This window comes from Asterias rubens, chromosome 1 (genome assembly GCF_902459465.1).
Source record: "Asterias rubens chromosome 1, eAstRub1.3, whole genome shotgun sequence".
NCBI lineage: Eukaryota > Metazoa > Echinodermata > Asteroidea > Forcipulatida > Asteriidae > Asterias > Asterias rubens.
Genome location: NC_047062.1, coordinates 2134730 through 2158940, shown reverse-complemented (window position 1 = coordinate 2158940; position 24211 = coordinate 2134730). Strand labels below are relative to the sequence as shown.

At 38.0% G+C, this 24211-nt stretch overlaps 1 protein-coding gene across 1 annotated transcript; it reads left to right on the top strand.

Annotated features, from left to right (window-relative positions):
• Positions 1 to 770: 770 nt before the first annotated feature.
• LOC117299222 (ikaros family zinc finger protein-like) lies at positions 771 to 15693 on the top strand. Its single transcript, XM_033782684.1, has 3 exons — positions 771 to 975; positions 9197 to 9374; positions 11191 to 15693. The coding sequence occupies exons 1-3, from the start codon at positions 940 to 942 to the stop codon at positions 12870 to 12872; spliced, it is 1896 nt and encodes a 631-aa protein (XP_033638575.1). The 5' UTR covers positions 771 to 939; the 3' UTR covers positions 12873 to 15693.
• The last annotated feature ends 8518 nt before the right edge of the window (positions 15694 to 24211 follow it).

Below are 24211 nucleotides of genomic sequence, written 5' to 3'. Positions count from 1 at the left end.
TATAATCAATATCTATAAGTTTTGTAGCCTATTATCGTTGATCCAATGTAAAATGTTTTTACAAAATAAAAACAATTGGTTGTACTCCTTCGGAATCAGTTGACTCACTGCGTCCGTTTTGATTTATTCAACAAACACCGGCAGCTCGTCGAGAGAGGGGGTTATTTTGCGCAGGTTATTTTTTTAGAGACACCAGTTGCACTATTGTAACACTTCTGTTGCATGAGTTATTGTTCTGTTGTCACCCTCTAGAAAATAGTGTAAAGATGAAATCTGTTAATAACTGTTTACAAAAAACACCTGTCGAAACAAACTAGTGGTCTGACATAAAGTAATTGTTTTCGAACTAAATGGCAGCACAATAATTTTGTATACACGTAATAAAGTCGATTGGTGTACGGGACGGAAGCAGGACTTCACGTAGTTGGGCTAATGCCCAAAGACTACACCCCACGGATATCAAGGGCACATTGGGTGATTAGGCCTATAAACCTTCTGACATGGGATTTGTGATTCAACTCTTGATGCACCGTCGTTTTGGAAAGAAGATTTTTTAGTTAACTCCTCTTTGAACACTGAAGTATTTCGATTGCTGGCATCCTCTTTAAAATAATTGTTGGAGGAGCCCTAACCCCCACCCCCTTTCTTGAGGGCTGAGGAGGGCGTGGATGCATTTTGTGGCAGGCCAGACGAGTGCAGGCAGTTCCGCCCATCATTATGTCCCGTGCATAAAAACAAAATTGAGGGCGCTATTTAGATTGACCCAAAACAGACACATTTGCCTTTTGACATTTCGATATAAAGCGAAAAATATGGCGACTGATTCGGACGTCCAGACTGCAGATGTCCGCTTTGTTACTGGTGTTTTTTAGTCGATTTAGAGGGTAGGTTTGTGGCCTAATTAGACGTAGTTTCTACCGCCATGGAACATTAAGGTGAATGAGGATTGGATCTCCAAACGTGTCTGTCTGCAAGGTAAAATTGAAACTGTGTTTTTTTTCTGTGTGCTGCGCTTGCATGCATCATTAACTACGTACATTTATTTCTCTCGCTCTCACACTCACTTGTTTTGTGTTTTTTAAACAAAGTGGTAGCAAACATGTAATTTTTGTTTACGGGCATTATGATGCAAAGGATGGTTAAAAGTATTAGGCATATTCTTTTAAAGTTTATTTCTGGTGTTTTGTTATCCCCTTTTCAATAGAGAATTGCTTACAATATTTCTTTGCTTTTGGAGTAAGTTACGACTTACACTTACTACACACTTACTACACACTTACTTACTACACACTAACAATACATAACTTACCCATTTTAAGTCCAATGCAAACAGCTCATGAAGTTTTCCTCCCAGGTAAATAACCCGACCCGAATGGGTAGTTTAACCGAGCCAGAGGTGCCCAGGAAGATTGACTGAGTCAGTTTAACCGAGCCAGAAAGTCCAAGTGCGGACGCGACGACTCGGTTAAATCTCCCATCCGTCCGTGACCCGAAGAAGCTGACATGTTTTATCATGGAAGAATAAAGATTTTTGTGATTATCAAACTATTCAATGCAGCCAAAAAACAGGAATGCAACTCTAAAGCTGAAAAACGCGGATTAATTTTCCCGTTCACAGATTTCTAAGAAATAATAATAAACTGTTTTTTTAGTTTTTTTTTTGACATAAATTTAATTTAGATGGGCATGCCAACTCCCATGGCACTTTTGCCACCCTCACCATTTTGGAAGTTGTTAACATGTTGTGGTAGTGTGTAAACGTCGCATGATCCATGTTGACTGCCAAAATAGCGCAACCACGATTATTGTGATAATGAGGTCAGGTGAATTGGGTGAATTAAGTAGACTGATTTTGTTATTAATTAATTTTTTAAAACTATTTTTCAATTTTTTGTATGGATAAAATTGCCTTGAAGGCCATATCAAGGTGAGGGCTGCGCTTTTCTGATTCGGGCTGTCCACTCAAATCAACTGTCACCAGGGACACGCTGCCACCTAATCGTTACCCCCTTCACAGTCCGTACTGTAGGCATCGGCATCATCCACCTTGGCTGGTTAGAGCAGATTGCACTTTTCCCAACATTTAATATCTGATATCTGATTTCCCAACTGATGTATCATGTAAAGTGTTGGTACTTACATACGTAGCTACGACCTCTATCATCTATGACCTTTTCTCTTCATCAGTCATGTTTGTCAGTAGGACTAATCTCTGAACAGACCGTATTGAATATTGACGTCACCGTTCAAATATCGGATCAATGTACAACATGGCCTGTGTGCGCGTGTTATTATTATTATTATTATTATTTTATTCGCCATAACAGTACAAAACAAAATACATTGACAACATTATACCCCAAGATGGGCAAGGGACAACAAAAGCAAATACATACTATGATCCGTAGATCTGTTGCCCCACATCTGGGGTACACAATAAAATTAATATAGATTTAACATAATATAGTACACAAAGCAATAATAAAAGCAGAAAATTAAAAACCAATAGAAAATGATAAATATATATTAAGAATAAAAAATACATGTGCTCTAGAATTCAAATGGGGAATGTTGCTTGCTGCGTGCTTCATTGATGTTCGCGTTTGGACCAGATACATGTACGGGTTTGCCCTACAAGATGGCGACTTTCATAGCAAAAGGGGTTATTCAATACAGTCTATTGCATTGGCAATTAAATTTATGACAATAGCATCAAATGATGGTGGATGGCTACTCATAGTAGCTGCTGACTAGTAACCAAAAGGGCTGCAGCTCACAGAGAGAAGCCATGGATAATATTTTATAACAATGGACACCTTTGGTATTGTCAAACACCAGTCTTCTCACTTTGTGTATCTCATCATGCACAAACTAACGTACGTATGTACCTGTGAAGATTTTGACTCAATTGGCCGTCAAAGTTACTAGTAATGCAAGAAAAAACACCCTTGTCACATGAAGTTGGGTGCTTTCAGTACTTGATTTCGGGTCCTCAAAACCAAATCCCGAGGTCTCAAAATCAAATTCAAATATTCAAATGTCAACAGCTCTCCAATGCTTGTTACCAATTGAGTAATTAGCAATTGTGTCCAGTGCATCCAGTGACATTTTTCCTTCTAAATGCCATAATTTTCCCACACAAAACTCAATATTTTGAAATAGATTCTTTTCAGAAATGGAAAATGTATGGCATACTACATTATGTAAAAACCCGTGTTAAAAGTTTTGTCTGACATTTTATGGTAATTTATTTGCCATAATTGACCTTTTATACCCAAAGAGACCCTTTTTAAATGTAGCTTTGCCGAACTGTTGTTCAGCCCCCACATCTAATAATCTCCTGTGTAACCTAATTGTGAAGATCATGTACAGAGTCTCAACATAAGAAAGGTCATTATAGTTTTGTCGTCAATTGCCAATTATCCGTCTCTTTCCACAATAAACCTGCTACATGTGTGTATCTTGTGATCTACAATTTTAGAGAGGGGAATTAGACAGTTAAATGTCGAGTGAATTTGTTTAGAAAACAAATTAAAAATAAAGAGCCAGCCTTGTTCATTGTGATGATGAATGCAGAAAGAAACTGTGACCTCTTAAAGCCATTGGACCCTTTCGGTAAACAGTATTGTCCGAGGCCCACACTTCGTGTATCACAACTTATATAAAATAACAAACCTGTGAAAATTTAGGCTCAATCGGTCATCGGACATGTCGGAGTCGGGAGAAAATAGCGGGTAAAACCCAACCTTGTTTCCGCACATTTCGCCGTGTCATGACATGTGTTTTTAAATCCGTAATCCTCGATATCTTTTTAATTTTTTTTCTGCTCCGAAAGTGTATAATGACTTTAAACATGTTGTGTGAATTACAGATTTGGCGTTACAAAACGCATTTTAACACCTAACAACTCCCGATCTTTATGCACATATTCGACTATACAGTGACTCTAATGTAAATTATGAATGAAAGGTTATGTATGTAGATGTCATCTGTTGGATACAGGATGGCATTCAAAATGAATGGCATAACATTTAATTTAAATCTCTATAATTTATATAAAGCTTTCTAATTCGATATTACCCTGTACTGAAACAGGTTTACTTCTTAGCGCCCTCTACCCCCCCCCCCCCCCCCCAGGTCCAATGTCAGTGAGCAGTTCACGCCCACACAACGCCTGCTCATGGAAACTAAGTGAGAAAGAAAAGGAACACAAACCGTGCCAGGGTTTGGTTTTCTTTTTTCAGTAAAAGTGTTATTCTTTAGTTTCGTTTAGCCGCTGTTAGTGAGTGGGTTGGACCGTGTGTACATTATCACATAAGTGCTTTAAAAGGCTACATGTAGGAACGTGTATTTCATTTTTAAAAAGGATTGAATTTGAATCCCAAGGCTCCATCCCTACTTACTACTCACTCAACCTGTACTCTTTAGGATGAACTGCATGTTTGTTCAAAGTGTTCTGATTAATGCACTATGTTCATGTATGGGTGTATTGAGCAGGCTTGTATGCTTCGTTTTTGAAAGGGCAAGGGAGAAATTATTTTGTCTGAACTTTGATTAGATATTAAATAAAAACATAGAATCGGAGAAATGATTCATGCATTATGAATCCTTTCTCAGATTTCTGAGGGTTAGTGTTCCGTCGTCTTGGTTGCTGGCAGAGATGCGGTAGATACCCCCTGTCATCTCACTACATAACGTTTTTTTGCTGTGTTCTCAACAAACAGACACGATTCAGCTGAAACTTTCACGTTATGACATACAACCTTTATGAGCTTTCTTAATAATTTTGCCAATAATCAGCATTACATTATGAACCTTAAATGCCATACTTGGCTTTTATAAATTACAATTTTTTGTTTTGCTCGATGTTTTTTGTGTTAATTTTTTGTGTCACATGAAATTGTGCATCATGGTTGTTTACTCTTCAGTCTTCAAACCATTTTACAGTGTTTTACAATGTACTTGTAAGGTACATATGCAGGGCTTGAACTTTGCTGTTGAACACTTGAATAGAACGGGCATAGCATTATTTTCCTCTGGTAAGGGATGTGACTCTATGAGGAGAATGTAAATTTGTATTTACGAAGGACACCGCAGCAAAAGCACAGGTCACTGCGGCAATTGCTGTGGGTGACAGGGTTAAATCAAAGCCTGCTATTGTTTGAACACTCAATATTCAAATAGTTTTGAATTCATCATAGACAAACTACATGTCATGCAGAAATGCAGGCCTGATACTTCATGGAGACAACAATTGCCTCCCTGCCCCTGGTCATTGCCTTGGTGCCCTTGAAATGCTCATTAGAAATTTACAATTTCCTCTTATGGTACTGCCCTTTACCAAGGAGTGCATCCTAACGTCCTTGCCCTTTCAAAAATGAAGCATCCAGGCCTAAGGATGCCGTTCTAACATCAAGGCAATACATTGTGAATGCAAGGTACGACACAAAGCAAACATTGCAAATGATGTGCAGTTGTGCGTTAAGTTGTGCATCCACTTACAACCATGTACATTGTTCAGTTTCAAAAGGTTGCTGAGTTCTTTTTGAAATGTTGTAATTCACATGTTTAAGCAGGTTTTAATGTTCAAACAGTCTAACATTGATGTAAAGAATGCAGACATTAGTTTATCAGTGGTACGTGCTCTCATACATGTCATAAGGCAGTACAGCTTTGACTAGTGGGAAAACAATGAACAAATTGCAGTCGCAGCCTAAAGTGTGATACTATTTTGTACACTTATATTTGCCTGTGAATTATTTACCAAATACACATTTTAGAGTACTAGTACCATTGTCAAAACAATTGTTATTTCAGTTTACTAAGGCAATAGTGTGTTTTAAAATAATTACCTGGGGATTGAACAAAGAAATTTGACTAGAACAAGATTGAACCAACTACGGATGGATTAACGTGCCGGTGCTCTACCAACTGAGCTACATTACATGTATCTAGCCCTCTATTGGCAGTCTCCCTTTTTTGTCAAACTCTTTGTCCGGGGTAACAGTCAGAAGCCAGTCAGAAGGGGATCACATCTGAGTTTCTGATACAACTCGGAAAGGCTGCGAGTTCATATTTCAGATCAATTAATAGGCCTGTAGAGGGAAACTTTAGAGGGTTAAATTTCAAATGACTTTGGGCTGAGCTCCTCGGTGGAAAAAGCGCCAGTAAGTCAATCCTGAGGTCATTGGTTCAAATCCCGCTCTAGTCAATCACTGGTGCTACTCTGACTCTGAGCCAAGCACTCATGCACACATTTTGAGCTTTGCGGTTGCACATTGAATGACATGTCGTGTGTGTACACAGCACATGGTAGAGGTATTGTACCTGTACATGTGTAGGCCCCCCTATGTGTCTGTACTGCTACACTAGTGATAATGCACTGTCAGCATTGACTGCTTCATGTTCGCCACTTACTAATTATTCTGCCTAATCTATTCATGCTTGAATCATCTCCATTTACATTATTAGCACTCTTCTAAAATGCTAATTGTATTGAGACAGTTTTCTAACGACAGGCCTTGGAATATCTGGATATGCACTAAAGGCAGTGAACATCTGGTTCTAAACATACATTACTCTTTGATGACAGTGCAAAAAATTGTTGATTATAATTATGATCTCTTTCCATGTTAATCCTCTCATGACAACCCACCGGCTGTAGGTCTGGTACCTTGACCCCAGTTATCACCCAGCAGTTCTAAACTGTGTTTCTTGCTCAAGGCCTTTTCAGATGAATTTGCCTAGAGTATTTTCTGAATGGCTGATTGAGTCGTTTCTGTCGGTTAATCAATCCATTTTAGCCTTACCCACAACAAAGCCCCCCCCCCCACAAAAGCAGTCTCTTCCCAGAATTGTCGGACTGTCACTGACAGATCCTTGGCCCATGGAGGCACCATGCTTGGCCTGAGTGACAAACCAACTCCCTCATGGGGCTGTCAAATTGTCCCCCATCTATCCCAACTTTCATGACAGACAATGACAGACATAAAATCTCGAATCAAGCTTTTAAATTAAGACAGTTGTTCGATTCTAACTTTGATTACTTCAAATTGTCACCATCTACACACGTGTATCGTGTCTATCCCAACATTCACGCCGCTTTATTGGTAGGAGTACAATCTCTACTCAAGCTTAAATTTAGACATTCTTCAATCCTTATTTTGATTACTTCATGAAGTGCCATGCCTCCCTATTTAGTGGGACAAACGTCATTTTTATCATCTTTAGGGCCTTTAACATCAAGTGTTGTTGTACCTTGGTAACAAATTGTGAAGTTTGATTGGTCGAGAACCAATCAGGTGCCGTGCCACAAATACGCATGTACCATGGCTGCACAGCGCGGCGGGTAACATGAGTGATGTTAACCGGTGTACATCAACTTGATCGTTCCCACCGTTGGTCGATTTCTAGCGCTTAGTACGAAACGGCCGCGGGTTCGAGAGAACAGTTGAAGAATGGTTTCTTATTTGAACAACTGTTCGTCTGCTATGCATACTCCGTCGTTATAATGTTTGAAGATGACAACATAACTTTGAGAAGAGGAATAATCACGATACCAAGGTATAACAAAACAATTGTTGCACGGTGTGATTTGGGGTCCATGTGTTTTGTACACCCTTGGGGTAAATGACACCCTCGGCTTCGCCTCTGGTGCCATTTTTCCCCTCAGGTGTACAAAACGCCATGGACCCCGTCAAAGCGCGCAATAATTGTATTGTGTACTTGTCAACATTCATAATTTAAAGGCACTGGACACTATTGGTAATTGTCAAAGACTAGCCTTCACAGTTTGTGTATCTCAACATATGCATAAAATAACAAACCTGTGAAAATTTGAGCTCAATCGGTCATTGAAGTTGGGAGATAATAATGAAAGAAAAAACACCCTTGTCACACGAAGTTGTGCGCGTTTACATGGTTGATTTCGAGACCACAAGTTCAAAATCTGAGGTCTCGAAATCAAATTCGTGGAAAATTACTTCTTTCTCGAAAACTATGGCACTTCAGAGGGAGCCCTTTCTCACAATGTTTTATACCATCAACCTCTCCCCATTACTCGTCACCAAGAAAGGTTTTATGCCAATAATTATTTTGAGTAATTACCAACAGTGTCCACTGCCTTTAAGGACAATAAGGCCTATTGTCCAAGTAAGAACAACTCTCTGCAAATTGTTTTACATGTTGGACAACTCACCAATGGCGCCCGCATCGCCCGTAATGAGAAACGTCTTGCACCAAGACTAGTACGTAGTATGCATCTAAATGTATCTGAAAACAACCAGTTATAAACAGCTCCAGCTGGTCATTATCAACCCTTTAGACACCCCTACGTGACGCGCTCTCCAACAATAAGAATAGCAAAACTGTCTGAGGTATTATTAATCAAGGATAAGAAACACCTGAAAACTTAAATTTGTGTATGTTTTCAACTACCCTTGTTTTTTATATTTTAGTTTACTTTGTCTTTGTTACACTGGATTTGCGCACTTTATAAGTTTTCCTGATTAATTATTTTAATCTTTATTGCACTTAAACTAGGGAGACAGCGTCTTTTGAGAACTTCTATTCTGTGCAAATAGCCAAGAGCTGTTTGAATTCCTATTCATATAAAACCGATGCAGTAGTAGAATGTACATGTACACAGATCTCATAACTCATACATACATGTACATGTAGGCCGACACATACATTGCAGATACTGTACAGTTTGTTTAAAGACACTGGACACTATTGGTAATTGTCAAAGACTAGTCTTCGTAGTTGGTGTATCTCAACATATGCATAAAATAACAAACCTGTGAAAATTTTAGCTCAATCGGTCGTTGAAGTTGCGAGATAATAATGATAGAAAAAACACCCTTGCCACACGAAGTTGTGTGCTTGATTTTGAGACCTCAAATTCTAAATCTGAGGTCTCAAAATCAAATTTGTGGAAAATTACTTCTTTCTCGAAAACTACGTCACTTTAGAGGGAGCCGTTTCTCACATTGTTTTATACCACCAACCTCTCCCCATTACTCGTTACCAAGTAAGGTTTTACGCTAATAATTATTTTGAGTAATAACCAATAGTGTCCACTGCCTTTAAGCGCTTTGAGATACTCCTTCGAGTGTGTAAATGCGATATAAATACCGATTATTATCACTATAATAGTATGCAATTAAACCTATCAGACCCTTGTTTTTCTTGAAAGATGCAAACAGATGGTGATCCCTCTACCCCTGAAGACAGTACCACTGTCCTTGTGAAGAAAGAACCAACAGAGGGCGCTCCATCAAGGCAACCTTTGGAGATCAGCAAGGCAGCGTCTACTACGTCTTGTCCACCCGACGAGACAACTGTGATTAGTGACCCGGAGGACAGCGACAGAGGTAATGTTTTTTTTTTAATGGTTTATTTAAAATAAAATAAAATTCCCATGGTGACCAAGGGTTCGAATTACAGGAAAAATGGTCGAATTGCAGGAAAATATACAGAGAATACACAATTTTAAAAGAAAATAAATTACACAATTATAAAATTGAGACATAAAAATTGGTTTAGGAAACGAAATATTTACAATAAATAAAACAAAATTGTTTGAACAATATATACCCTGATTCTCTTGAAATTTAACTAATGGATCCAAAGTTGGACAAACGCTGTAACAATGGACATATTAGTAATGTAGGTTTAATCAAGATTTGCCCTTATTTTTTTTCAGTGACTGGCCAGCAAGACCAGTTGGCTTGTCATTTTACTAGTCCACAAGATTTTTCACTGAAATAGGGATGCTTTCCAGCACTGAACTACAATGTAGTCACCCAGATCACTTTGATTGAACTCTCACTGATCATTGTGTTGTAACTGGCATTTGGCCAGTGGACCATTGTTGAAGGAGAACATAGTGATTGGTGATAGTAAGAAGGACTCAATTATAAAGGTCATTTTCCTAAGTTTTAATGCCTTGTACATGTTTTACACGTACATGATAATCACGTGTATTTTTGGGTGATTAGTGTCTATGACTACGTATGTATGTTCATGTATGTCCCCAAGGAATTGACCAATAATGGCTTTAGAATAATAATAATAGTAATAATAATAGAACCAATTCTTATAAAAAAAAATAGCGCATATCACAGTGAGGTCCCTATGCGCTGTAAAAGGAAATCAACAATTATTGTACAAAGTAAACAGACACGTTTTTAACCGGGTTTTGAATTGTTCTGATGTCTCGGCCTGTTTAACAACCTCTGGAAGACTGTTACATAACTGAACTACTGCATATTGGAAAGAGGGGGAACCATATGACTTGGTTTTGATAGATCGCAGATTTCTGGTTGTTTTGTACTCCTGAACTAAGCTTTCAAGATAAACAGGGGCAATACCATGGATACATTGATAAGTCAGAACCAAAACTTTAAAATCGATTCTAGCCCGTATTGGTAGCCAATGTAGATCCTTAAGAATGGGTGTGATGGATTCCCGAGTGCGAGTTCTGGTGACAAGTCTGGCCGCTGAATTTTGTATGCGGTGCAATCTGGCAATTTGAGTGTCCGGAAGTCCGTAAAGGAGGCTATTGCAGGTATCTATGCAGCACATTACAAAGGAATGAACCGAACTACATGCAAGCAATGAGACCACGTACACTGTATGCCAATGAGCAGTTCAACAATATGGTTTCATGAATGTCAGGGAAGTACATGCAGCAGAACATTGTGTCGTTGGTACAGAATGCACTTGCCTCAGCATTTGTTGCTTTTCTAATTTTAGAATTTTGTTTGCATAATTAGGTGAGATTTGGTTGAGCACCATGTGTGATTATCTTATGAGTAGTGATGGAGTCAGGCATGGAATAACACAGAGGCCACAGAGGTCATTGTCTTCAGTGCCCTGGTCTTGGCCTTGGTGCCCCTTCAAAATTTTCCCATAGACTTTAAAGATTTTCAATGGAAGTGCCCTTTGCAAAACGAAAGTGGCCATGCCCTTTTATTTAAAGACGAAATTCCAGGCCTGTGGATCTTAAAAGAACCATTGGTTGACAACTCAATGTTTCAATCAGTATGCTCTGATTATTTTCAGTTCTACATGTTAAATATTAGGATGGTGTGTGATGAGCCCTCAAATTAGGTTCACCTATTTAGGATTATGTCAAACTTCCCGCTAATGATCAATGCATTAACACATTTATGTACTTACATCCAGATGCAGAGCGGGACGATGAACTGGGTGTCAACGGTGACGAGTCACCCCCCATGAGTGACGACCAGGGTGACATCAGCCTCGGATGTCACGATGGATCGCTCAACATTCAGACACAGGGTGACAGCCCCATGCAACCTGAACGTCATCTTGCGTATGCCTCGCAAGTTCAGAGAGAGGACTCAGCGGGGTCTGGTTACGGCTTCACAAGCAGCACCGAGACGGAATTCGCCGGCAACGAAGAAGCAGGTCAGGACAGAGACTTCAGGGATTTTATATGTCGCCTTTGTAAGCGCAGCTTTTCAAAAAAGCAGAGTCTACGAAGGCACATGAATTTACACAGTGGCCACCGGCCGTTTCAGTGCCCCTTTTGTGAGTACAGGTCTTCTCGGAAGGACCATCTGCAGCTCCACATGAGGACGCGACATGATCCGGGCCAAAGCAAGCACTATGTTTACAAGTGCCCGATCTGTGGGAATTCATTCCCGAGTCAAAAGAGAGTCCTGACCCATCTGAAAAGCCACCAGTCTGTCCACCGCTGCGAGCAGTGTGATTACGGCTTCCCATCTCTACTGGCCTACGAGAACCACAAGAAGATAAAACACGCCACTGTGTCTTGCCCTCCAACGTCTGAATCCAGCTCCTTCACGTGTCCAACCTGCAAGTATGAATGTGCCAACGCCGACGATTACTCAGGCCACCTGCAAACCCAGCGCCATAGGGACATGATCACAGCATCTGTACGTGTCCCACAGATACATGTCCAGCGGCGGCTACAGATGGGAGGGTCGTCAGCTTCTGCAAGCTCCATGGAAAGTGCTTCTTCCCTGGAGAGAGAAACAAGCTTTGAATCAGTGCAATCGGCACGGTCGCTGCCTCCTTCTGGATTAGTCAGTATGCCCAGCGTCTCTACTGAAGTAACCAGCACAGGAACTGTACCTATCTCCTTAGTTAAAGTACCCACAATAACTGTCTCGCCAAATCATCTGAGGCGTGGGGAGAGCTTCGAGCACTCTCCATCCCAGGATGATAACAGTCCAAACCAGAAGCAGTGCATGCCCCATGGTAGGGGCCCCAACTACCCTGTTATTTCCAATATAATATCTTTACATCAGAATGGCAAAGAAACAGCAACGAGGCGTTCTCCACTTCGAGAGAGCCGTTCTACATCTGGATCAGCGCCGAAATCCTACGAGTCCTACGAATCGGCAAAGAGCTCAAGCTTTGAGTCGCCAGGATTCCTACTCCCCAAGGCGACGGCTGTGTCCCCGCAACGGTCGAGCCGCACCCCAAGCCCCCAAGGCACGCCGTTATTAATGATAAGCGGTCTGCACGGTCGGCAGGAGGACTCCCCGCATAAGCTCCGGTGTCTGAGTCACACAGGGTCATCCAGTCTTGAATCGCAGCCGTCCTCTGAGCTGATGGCAGGTGTTTGGGGTAGCCAGCCATTACCGGTCATCTGTAGGGATAACAGCACCCAAGACGATGTGTGGCGCTGTGAGTTCTGTCACATCATCTTCCCCGATAACATCATGTATGCCATCCACATGGGGTGTCACGACCTGCGGAACCCCCTACAGTGTAATATCTGCGCCTTCCAGTGCCAAGATAGATATGAGTTTACTTCTCATATAGCTAGGGGTTTGCATAGCAAGGCCCCGACTAACAGAGGGAAACAATATTAACCTTTTTGTTTTTATTTATTTTAAAGATAAAATCACCAAAACCTTATTAGGGCCTATAACATATTTATTATTATTATTATTATTAGGCCTATTAGCTAAGCAAAGATACATTCAAGTTTTAAACATTTAAAAGTATGAAATTAATTAATATAGTTTAACAAATTATATTATTACAAATTATGAAAAAAACTCATCCTTAAATTTTGGAAAGCTTTTGGCGTGTGGTTGTTTTATGTACCTTTAAATTGATGCACATCTCCTGTGAAGCTTCAGTCCACAGAAAAGTTCACAAAAGCCAAGAGCAACTCTATTCATAGACTTGACTATTTTTATATTTTGGTTTTTCGTCTCAAAAAGCCACTAGCGTCTGGTCTTTCCATTTTTCAGAAATAAACAGGCATAGAGTGTTTGAAAAACATACTTAAAAGTTATAAAACCCATTTCCCCCCCCCCAACTCTCCTGTAAATAGAACCAACAACTACTGCAGTGTCATTTTCAGGGTTTACATACATTTTTATGCATTACATCTGTGGAGTTTAAACACTTCATTTTTCCCGATTCCACTAATCATGACTGTGTTAGCTCACTTCCTCGTGCACAGTAATTACGCATTGATCCCAAGTGATTTACGTTGATAACATGTAACACCTCTCAGTCAGTTTTTTTTAAACTGATGTCTGTGGGGAATACCACCTTTCATTAAAGGCAACCCATACAGCATTTTATACTCTCTTTTCACTTCTACATAAAATGCTCAAAAACTGTCTAACAACTTCTTTAATAAATACTCAGGTATCTGATGTGTACTTGAAAGTTACATCATTTATATGAAAGGACAACATTTGCCAATTTGAAAATGGTAAATGTTCACAATTTGCACACAGCTTACATGGCTTCCATGGTGTGAAGTTGGTCATAATGGAAAACTTCCGTAGAAATATTTTTGCTTGAAATTATTTAGTTTGGGAGACATGAGTAAAACAAATCCGGTTTGATCTCACTAGTCAGGAATCTGATGTTTGAAAACAACACAAATTTATTTAAAAACATTTTACTATTTCTTCATGACTCTGATGATCAATTGAGTTTAACTTTTTGGTCAGGTTTGTTGCTTTGTGTGTGTAGGGTGTCATGGGCGAGCGGTTTAGAGAGTCGGATTCAAGGTCTGGTGGTTTAGTCATCAGGGTGTGGGTTTGAATCCTGGTCATGGCACTTGTGTCATTGAGCAAGACACTTCACTATAATTGCTTCTCTTCACCCGGGGGTATAAATGAGGGTAGGGGTTGATTTTGTGTTTGCAGCCTTTAGTGTTTTGTGTTTGCAGACCTGAGAAAGATTTCAGTAATGATATTGGCCCAATGACCACGGCATTAATGTAAAGCGCATTGATCAGGATTGTAAACGCTCTATATACAAACTATTGTTATTATTATTATTATTATTATTATTATTATTAGGTCACTATAAGTGTTGATTCATATCTATGACAAAAGACCCCTTGCGTTGGCTGCCATTTTTGTTATTAATTTTTTTTTTGGTTTTACTGCGCCTTGAACACCCAGCAGGGTGGATATGTGCGCATTACAAGTCTTATTATTATTATTATTAGTTGGTTGCCATTGCCGACCTCAATAGTAGGTCTTCATTGACCTCGCTGGAAACTCTACATTTGCGCTTGTGACGTCTCATAAAAGGATCTTATTACCAATGAGTTCATGTATTTGATGTTTAATGAAGAAACGTTAGCTGTTAAATGGGAAAGTACATCAATGAACTAAATCCAATCTTCTAGTTGTCAAAATAAACTCTATCAACCAATCTATGAAACTTGCCTGGTTTCAATTAAGTTTTTAAACATCGCATCCAAACTAATTGTATTACTTATTTCTCAAAAAGTATGGCATTTCAAGCAAATGTGTTTAATTTCAAGGGAAATTTTCTAGCCTGACTATCGTTAAACCATGTGGGTTTATACCATTGTTGTGCAGACCCTTTCAGACAAACATGGACACAGATCATAAGTCCACACAGATCATAAGTCCATGACGTCAGAAGTTGACTTGAACCTCTCACAAGATTGGGTGTTTTTTCACCCTCCCAAACTAAACTGAAACAAAAAAAGAAACAAATCTACAGTATACAAAAAAATGTGTTTCCTCTTTTTCCAAAGTTACAATTGCATCCAAACATTTTTCTCAGAAATGACAATGTCTGAAAACACACAACCTAAAAGAAATAAATCTTCAGCTTACATCTCGTCTAAGGAACTGTCTAGATGAGATTTCCAGCTAACTTTGATATATGCCTTATTACCATTGTGGGAATATACCGCCCCTTCCTCCAGGGGAAAAACGCTCCAAATTTGTCATCTAGTGGAAAAATACTGAAAAATACATCCCCACATTAAGGAAGTCACTGATTACAAGAGACGTGTCTGTGTGTGGTTAACCAGTAGCTGTTAAAGGTATTCAACAACCTGGAATTTTCTTTAAGAATATATCTATTCAGTTCATCAAGTTTTCAAAAAACCTCGCCCTGTTGGACAATCCCTTGACTGTTGAACTTAAAGGGCTCTATGTTTTGTTTGCTTGGTAATCTCTCTTAAAATTAATGGCAATGGAAACTTGGTTAGAAGAACAGCTGCTTTTGATTGTAAAAAGTAGTTTGAGAAACATTTCACTTCGAAGTAGCGTTGTAATGGAAAAAGATTTTTATGCCCTGAAATTTGAAACTGAGAAGCGTTATCCATCTAAAAACATTGGGTTGATGAACAATTTGAATTATATTAATTGGTTTTTACCCATGCACCAATGTGTGTTAGTACTGTATACTCGGTACTTTCCCGAGTCCTGTGAAAAAATATCACAGCCATGTTACTCGGGCGGTACCCGCTGCCAAAACATATGATTCAAACTGCCTCTAGCTACCAGGCTACCTCGGTATGTCGGTAGTCTAGTTGGTAAGAATTGCAAGGGTCGTTGGATCGAATCCCACCTGAGTAACGTGTCTGTGATATTTTTTTTCACAGGACTCGGGGAAAGTACCGGGTGTACCATGTTAACACACATCGGTGTATGGGTAAAAACCAAGTAATATTCTTTATCCCGATGCAAATTTGAATTATGTAAAGATCCATCAAACATAGTCTGTGGTTGGAACGCAAAATGTTGGGGCGTAGCAACATCATTTGAAAGTGGTCTGAGAAAATAGGAACTCTACTTTTAAAAATACAAATGCCTCGTAAATTTTGAGTGTTTATTTGCCCACAAGATTTTTTCCAAGTAACTAAATATTTTGAAGGCTTCCTTGTGTAAGAATTTGTGGAAACGAAACCCCAAGTTATGTCTTAAAGGGAATGTATGACAGTTGTAACAAAAAGTTATCTTAAACGAATCTGCACATTTTAGATGATCTGAAAAGAAAAGTAATTTATGGCTGATCATTGGTTAGCTACAGCATCAGCCATGAATGTTGCTAAGGGTTTAGCTAAAGACTTCCTCTACGCGACCATCTCGTTTTATCCTCTACTTGGCCCTTTGGAAAACACTTAATGGTGATTCAAAGAAACTTAGGAAAACAATAAACTGGGGAGAGGTGGTGTTACTGTACAGTACTGCCAACAGCAACCTTTCTCTAATAGTTCAACTCGTATTTCTAAGGAGAATTTGACTGTTGTGAGAGTTTTTTAAAGACAAGATTCTCATTAATACACAGCATTTTACTACTCTATTCTCAGTGATACTTTGTGGTTGTAGTCTTTGAGAAAGACTCTGCGAGGGTCATAGTCGGGCCATTAACAAGTTTTTGCATTTATAGGTAACTTTAGTTGGTAAGCAGTTTGCAATAACTTATTCCATTTTCTCATACTTTGTTTTTCTTAGGGCAGGGCTGTTTTTCCTTACTAAAGCTCAATGAGGGAAACAAGAAATATGCCCTTGAACATTTCAAAGGGCACTGAGACAATCACTAGAGATGGCAGGCAATTGCCTCCATTGTCACTGTTTAAGAATTGGACAAATACTGTACCTGAACCCAAATGTTGTGTCTTCTCCTTCACATTTGTTTTTCTTGTATTGAACATTCTCTTTAAAATATAATTCATTTCCTGATGGGCGTGTCGCAATCAATGACACCATAAAGTATAAGCTTCATTTAAAGCACTTAAAGAGGGTTTTCCCCCTTCCATCCAGAAACAAATCATGTGTCAGTTTAAAATGAAACTAAAAATATCTTTTTTTAAACAGTTTACAAACTTCCTCCTAAATTGTTTCTATTTGAATGAGTTTCCCCCCAAAGAGGAATTCACATTAAGTTAACACAAACCATAAAATGACATAATGCCCCAGCAGATGGTTAGTGAATCAAAAATAACATTCAAAGGTCGTGGGTTTGAATCCCACCCGAGTATTATGCCTTTGATTTTATTTTTTACAGAACTCTGGAGAGTACTGAGTATTCAGTGCTAACACACATCGGTGTAAGGGGAAAGTACTGAGTATTCAGTGCTAACACACATCGGTGTAAGGGGAAAGTACTGAGTATTCAGTGCTAAAACACATCGGTGTAAGGGGAAAGTACTGAGTATACAGTGCTAACACACATCAGTGTGTACGGGTAAAACCAAAATGAATATTCGTTATCCCTATTCTTTATCCCTAATGCAAATTTAACATTTAGGCCTATTAAAGGGTGTATGTAACTTTTGTAGGACAACAAACACAATGTCCACAGATTTACACTAAACTTACACAGTTTGAAGATAATGATAGTAGAAAGCTTCCCTGAAAACATTACGTGCTGAGGTGCTGTAGTTTTTGGGAAATGAGTAAAACAATGTCATGAAAATAATTTTCGTCTCATGGGACGAAAATTATTTTAATCATTTACAAAAGTATTTTTATGACATTGTTTTACTCATTTCACAAAAACTACAGCACCTCAGTAAGTAATATTTGAAGGGAAGCTTTCCACGATCATTATCTTCAAACCCTGCAAGTTTAATGTAATTTTATGGACATTTTGAAAAGGTATCCAAATCCTTTAAATAAAATTAATGTTTTAAATTTTATTTATTTGTCAATGGGTTACCAGTGAGTAGTTCTCAATGCTGTTGAGAACCAATCGAACATCAAACACACATGTTTGGATGTATGCAGGGGGCATAACACATTGTATTGTGTTTAAAGATGGAGAAAATTAATTAGCTGTTGCAAATTACTTACCAATCTAAAGGATCTATGGTATGAATGCAAAACATGGTAATGGCCTGATGTTTGAACCTTATCAGAGTCTTTCTCGAAGGCTAAACAAACATATATAAGTGCACCAGAAGCAGTCAAGCATGTCAAATGGAAATAAATTAATTTCAAGATAATAATACTTTATTCACAGGCATGACACAGTACACACATATTTACAAATTTTAGTACAATAGATAAAAATATATTAATTATAAACAAAATACCGCCCATTGATGATCAAAAGTTGCAAATAAATGATAAACTTTGATTAAAAAAAGTCAAACCCTTAAGCTGACATTGTGATTGTTAATCTTTACATCACAATTTTATTTTAATTTTTTTTTTTGAGGGATGACCAAGAATTGAATATTTTAATACTAATTAGTATAGATCTATCTATTAAATGTCAGTCATAGAGCTATTTATACATCGATCGGAGCAGTAACCTGTGTGGACGCATAATAATAATTTGGATAAATACTCAGATTGGTTGATTAACAATCATGATAGCCTAATATAGACTAAAAACTAAATTTGACAAGTTAAAAGCAATTTATTAGATATTTTGAATTCTATTCTTATATTACGCAAAAAAAACTTTGCAATTTACCCAATGCCAGAATTGTTTTATTATAGTTGAGACATGTGAAGTATACTTCAAAGAATATTACACTGGATAATGACCCAATTCACCTGACATCAAAATAATCTGGGTTGCGTCAGGCGTATGTTGGGTAGCCCTGCATTTATGCGTTTTCTTTTTATACATGCAATTTGATGCCTAAAATGGGGATTATGGCAGACAATGGCCATGTATGGTGCCGGGGTCAATAGGTACATTGTGTGCAATAAGTTGATTACCCATCTCATAAATTATTATACAGTGTATATTTATCTTACTCCCAGGAGCCATGTAGTTTCTAGAAATAAAATTACCTTAACTCAACACAATCATCTCATCATCCTTAGCAAGAATTAATTATTATTAATTATTATTATTATCCTAACAGAATTCAGATTTGATGCCACACAGTATATTATTGTATTAAAAAACCCAAGTAAGTTGGTTTTATTTAAAAACTTGTATCAAAGTTATACAGACACCCATGTAAACAAACCAGCAACTGTCTGAGTCTAGTATAGACCTTTGTCATACTGCCTCCACCTTGGTCATGTTCCTCGTATCGAAAAACAACAATGCATGCTAATAATCACCTTGCAATAAGGAACCAGACTATTTTGTTCTTCCAGCCTCTGTTTGGTACATTGGTATCAATGAGAGAAATTCAAGATGGCTGCACCATGATAAAGGTCTATTGTTAGAGTAAATGCCAATTCAAAGTTCAACTCCAACCCATTGAGTCTGGACCCTGAACTAATCAAGATAACTGGGGTCGATTTCATAAAGAGTTGGGACTAGTCCTAACTTAGGACTAGTCAAAGGAGATATTAAAAACTTAAGGTTAGTCCTAAGAACTGAAGAAAGGTTGAGTCACTCATCCTAACTCGAGATAAGACTAGTCCTAAGTCTTTGTGGAATCCACCCCAGACCAGATCCTAAAATGAGTTAGCCAATAAATGGCCATGTCTAAGCCAGATGTGACGTTGTAGTGTAAGTCACCTGGGTCAATAATGGAAGCTCGTCTTAAGATCACTGGTCACTGGTACCCATCCAGAGGTGGTAATTGATAACAATCATTAATGCACGTTAAAGACCGTGGACACTATTGGTAATTGTCAAAGACTAGCTTTCACAGTTGGTGTATCTCAACAATTGTAAAAAACAAAACCTGTGAAAATTTGAGCTCAATCGGTCATCGAAGTTGCGAGATAATAAAAGCAAAAAACACCCTTGTTACACGAAGTTGTGTGCTTTCAGATGCTTGATTTCGAGACCTCAAATTCGAAATCTGAGGGCTCGCAATCAAATTCGTGGAAAAATTACTTCTTTCTCGAAAAACAACGCTACTTCAGAGGGAGGTGCTTCTCAGAATGTGTGTTACTATCAACCTCTCCCCAGTACTTGTAATAAAGAAAGGTTTTATGGTAATAACTATTTTGAATAATTACCAATAGTGTCACTGCCTTTAATAGAATTTTTAGAAGATTCACCAGTTTCACTTTAGTTGGGACTTCCAATCAGTGTTTCCCCTGATGAATTTAATGTGATAATAAAATTGATGTGCTGATAGTTATTTAATATAACCATGCAGGTAAAGGGTAGAAGCCAGCTTCACTTCAGAGTTTAAGACAAAAGAGATAAGACAAAAGAAACTTTATTCATCTCCAAAAAGACGAAATTACAATGCTCAACAAGAGGTGGTAGTAGACTTGCAACAGTCACACCATCAACTTGTTGAGGTCTTTGTCCTTCTGGCCGACGGTAGGCCATCCACACCTATCAGACTGTTGCCTTGACATTTTAGAAAAATACAATTATATCAATTTCACAAGGCTAACAAAATGAACTCTTGAAGTTTTGTTTTGATTTGAGAGCAAGTGTTGAGGGGAAATTGTTTCAGGTTTTTACTCAAATCTCATGACAGTAAATAATGGGTAAAATTGATGTGTGCTTTTTGAAATTTAAAATCTGCATTTTTATTTCAGTGACGATTTTATTACGAATTGTTTCCAAAAATGATGACAAGGATTATTCTGTATGATGGTGAAATAATTAATTTAGGATTATCTGTCGGGTTTTAGAGAAGAATTTTATTCTTTGTGTATTTACCTGTCACTTTTTTTGTTCCTGTTAAATCAATTCTTGATGGTGTTCTTGAAAGGTATTGTGGTCTACGATAATGCACGCTAACAAATGAAATGTGAATCACCTTGCTAGTGTTAAGAATAATGGTATGTTGATGTATGTATAAGTGTACCTCATAATGGTTTGTAGCCTGTTTCGACAAAATGAGAGTGAAGAGTTAATTGGTTTGTCTAGTACCCTGACTTGTTTGGTAAAAAAGTTGGTGCTAAATTGTTAAAGCCCAAAGACAGCATCACTATATCAGTTGGTTTTGACAAGCTTTTTATAACCTTACTTTATCAACACAGTAATCTTAGTTGGGCCATTTCAGGAGTCAATGAACCCATGTGTTGTACAGGCAGTAACCATTTTAGGCGACAACCTTCGCACACTCGTTAGTTGACTTTCATACAGGGTCCAATTTCATAGAGCTACTAAGCATAGAATTTGCTTAGCATGAAATTTCAGTCTTGATAAAAACAGGATTACCAACCAAATTTCCACATGATTTTCAGGATGAGCAAACATCAGCTGAATACCTGTAACAAGCAATATGCAACAAATTGAAAATTTGTTGGTAATCCTGATTTTATCAAGGAAGAAATTTCATGCTAAGCAAATTTGTGTACTTAGCAGCTCTATGAAAATGGACCCTGGCGAGCAAGGTACAATGTAGCAGTAGCCATGTGGTGTGACACTGACTGGTGCAAGGAGTCAATATGACATTATCACTGCACTGGCAACATTTTGTACCCGCATGCGCTGTATTCATTGGTTGAGCATTGGGTTTTGCACTGAGTCATGTCATGTGACCAACATAGTAATTTCAAACCATGTGAAACTGTCAAAAGGATTTCAAAAGTGAACACCAAATATTGGCTAATGAAGTCAGGTACCAGACAGCATTCGTATTAAACTCATCTTCAGCACAATTTTTGTTTCTTGCAACCTTTACACTCGTTTTTGTCGAATCGGGGCACACTTGTATATTGTGTACATATGTTGTCAGCATTGGTAATGGTGTTATTTAAGTGCCCATACAATTTTAAAACATTTATCAGAGCTTTTATATTTAGCAGTATTTTGTCACACGAAGTCTACACAGGGTGATAAATTAAACCTGCTTTTTAACTAATAAACTCAGTGATAAGTGCTGCAGAAATATGTTGTTCTATGATATGAATTACCGTACAGGTATCTAACGTTTTATACAATTATCATTATATACAGAAGAAGAAATGAGTATTTTAGGACTCTGTATTATACAGAAGATTCAATTTAAAAAACACATGGCTTGGTCATATGTAAATTTAGGTATGTAAACTGTAGAAAATTATGCACCGTTAGGGTTTGGTGAAGTTGATATTGATGTGTTTTTAATTTACAGCAGAACCAAAGCGTCCGTGTAGCAAGTATGTTCATATTGAAAAGAGCCAGATAAAAAAACACGCTTTTAATCCCTTACCCTTCTACTCCGGAGCAAGTGTGTCTTAAGCCCATTTCAAACAAGAGTAATTTAGCAAGGGTCCCTTGCTAAACTGTAGCATGGCTGTAACAGTTTACAAAATGTACCTCTTGTGAAGGGACAACAAAGGTTTCTATGGCCCAAATTCCCTTGTAAAATCGTGTCAACATTGGTACATTTTACAACCTTGCTAAAATAAAGTGAGGGACCCCAGTTAAATGGTTGTCATGTGAATAGCACTTTAAAACAACTTTGCCAAGGAGTGTGGAAGGCAAGGGAAAACTGTTTGTATGTGGTGGTAAAAAGAAACTCAGAATATTAAGAAATTTAAATGTCAGCTCTGCATAAAAGACACAAAAAAACACCCTGGAGAAGCTGTTACAAATCCGCTTCAGCCCTCATCCAAATCATATACAATATTGACTGTTGTAAAAACACTGTAAGACTTACACATCCCTGTGGACTGAGGTAGTTCCAAGAAGTTTTTTCTTTCACAAAGTACTGACGTATTTATTTCCATCTACGATACAATCCATATTAAAGGCTTGGGTTCACTTTGAAATCGCAAAGATTTAGAAGCACTGAAATAAAACCAAATGCATTGAAAGATATTTGAAGTCAAAGTATTGGTAATTACCTATTTAAAAATTACAATAATTTTGGCATTGATGGTATATAAGAAAAGAAAATCATTCTTGTTTAACAAACACATTTTATAATCTGAACATTTCATTTTGTTTTCAGACAGTTATTGGGGGTACCTAATGTATTATTGCATGAAATATTTCTGCCTGCAATTCTGAGATTTTCAGAAAAATCTCTGTTGAATGTGTTTTTGGTATAAAAATAATACTAACCATCCTGAGAAGAAGTCTGAAATCCAGATATTATGAATATCTTTATGGTCGATCCTCAGGGGTCTTGTGTATTGTGTGGCACAACCAAAACAGTGTAAAGAACATGCAGTTCAGCATTGGAAAGTTACAAGCAGTCAATCAAAACTCAACTTTAAAAGTTTTGGAAAACATCACTTCTTTGAGTTAGCAAATGAAACTATCCCAATTTTGTAATGGCTCTTTCTAATATGAACGTGTACAGGACAGACTATGTGGTGCATTAAATTTAATATTGTAACAGTTTTTGATGTAAGGGTTGCCATGGCAATTTTTGCCTTCTTAGATAACAGTCTAACTTGTAATGCCCGATTTTGTTCAGAAGAGATTTTAAAGCTGCTCGTAGCGTGTCTTTTTTCTCTTGCTCTGTAATGCGAGAGCACGTTTACTGAATGCAGTCGGGGTCTTTTCCACACACACGCCATCTTGGATTTTTCTTACATACAGTTCCACACCGTTCAAAATGAGGCTTTAGTCTGGTGCCGATGTCATACTCATTTGACTGTGGCATTGATTATTCTTTATACAAGGGTTGCCATTATCTGATGATACTTGACAGAAATCACGATTCCACATACAAATTCAAATTAATGCACATCGTGTTTGATAACGTGAATATTATGGATGTGTACTTTTTGTATACATGTTTAAATCATCAGCAAACTTGGGGGAATAGACTTTGCAAGTCTCTTGCATACTCAAATATTTGGACTTGTTAAAGTGCTGCATTTTGTTTCCTGGAACAAAAGGTTTGTAAAACATTGTTTGAATCTGTGGGGGGACGGTCTGCATAAGCCAAAAGAAATTGTGTGAAAAGTTAAGAACAATGATGGCCAGTGTGAAAAAGACCTCAATTTGTGATAAAGTTATTTCTTTTCTTGTAAAATATTTAGGATGGGCGCAGAATTCAGCTCCCCTTGTATTGTCGTGATTAAGTTGGTCTGAAATGTTTATGTTGTGAAAATACCACCAAGTAGATTTGAATGTACAGAAC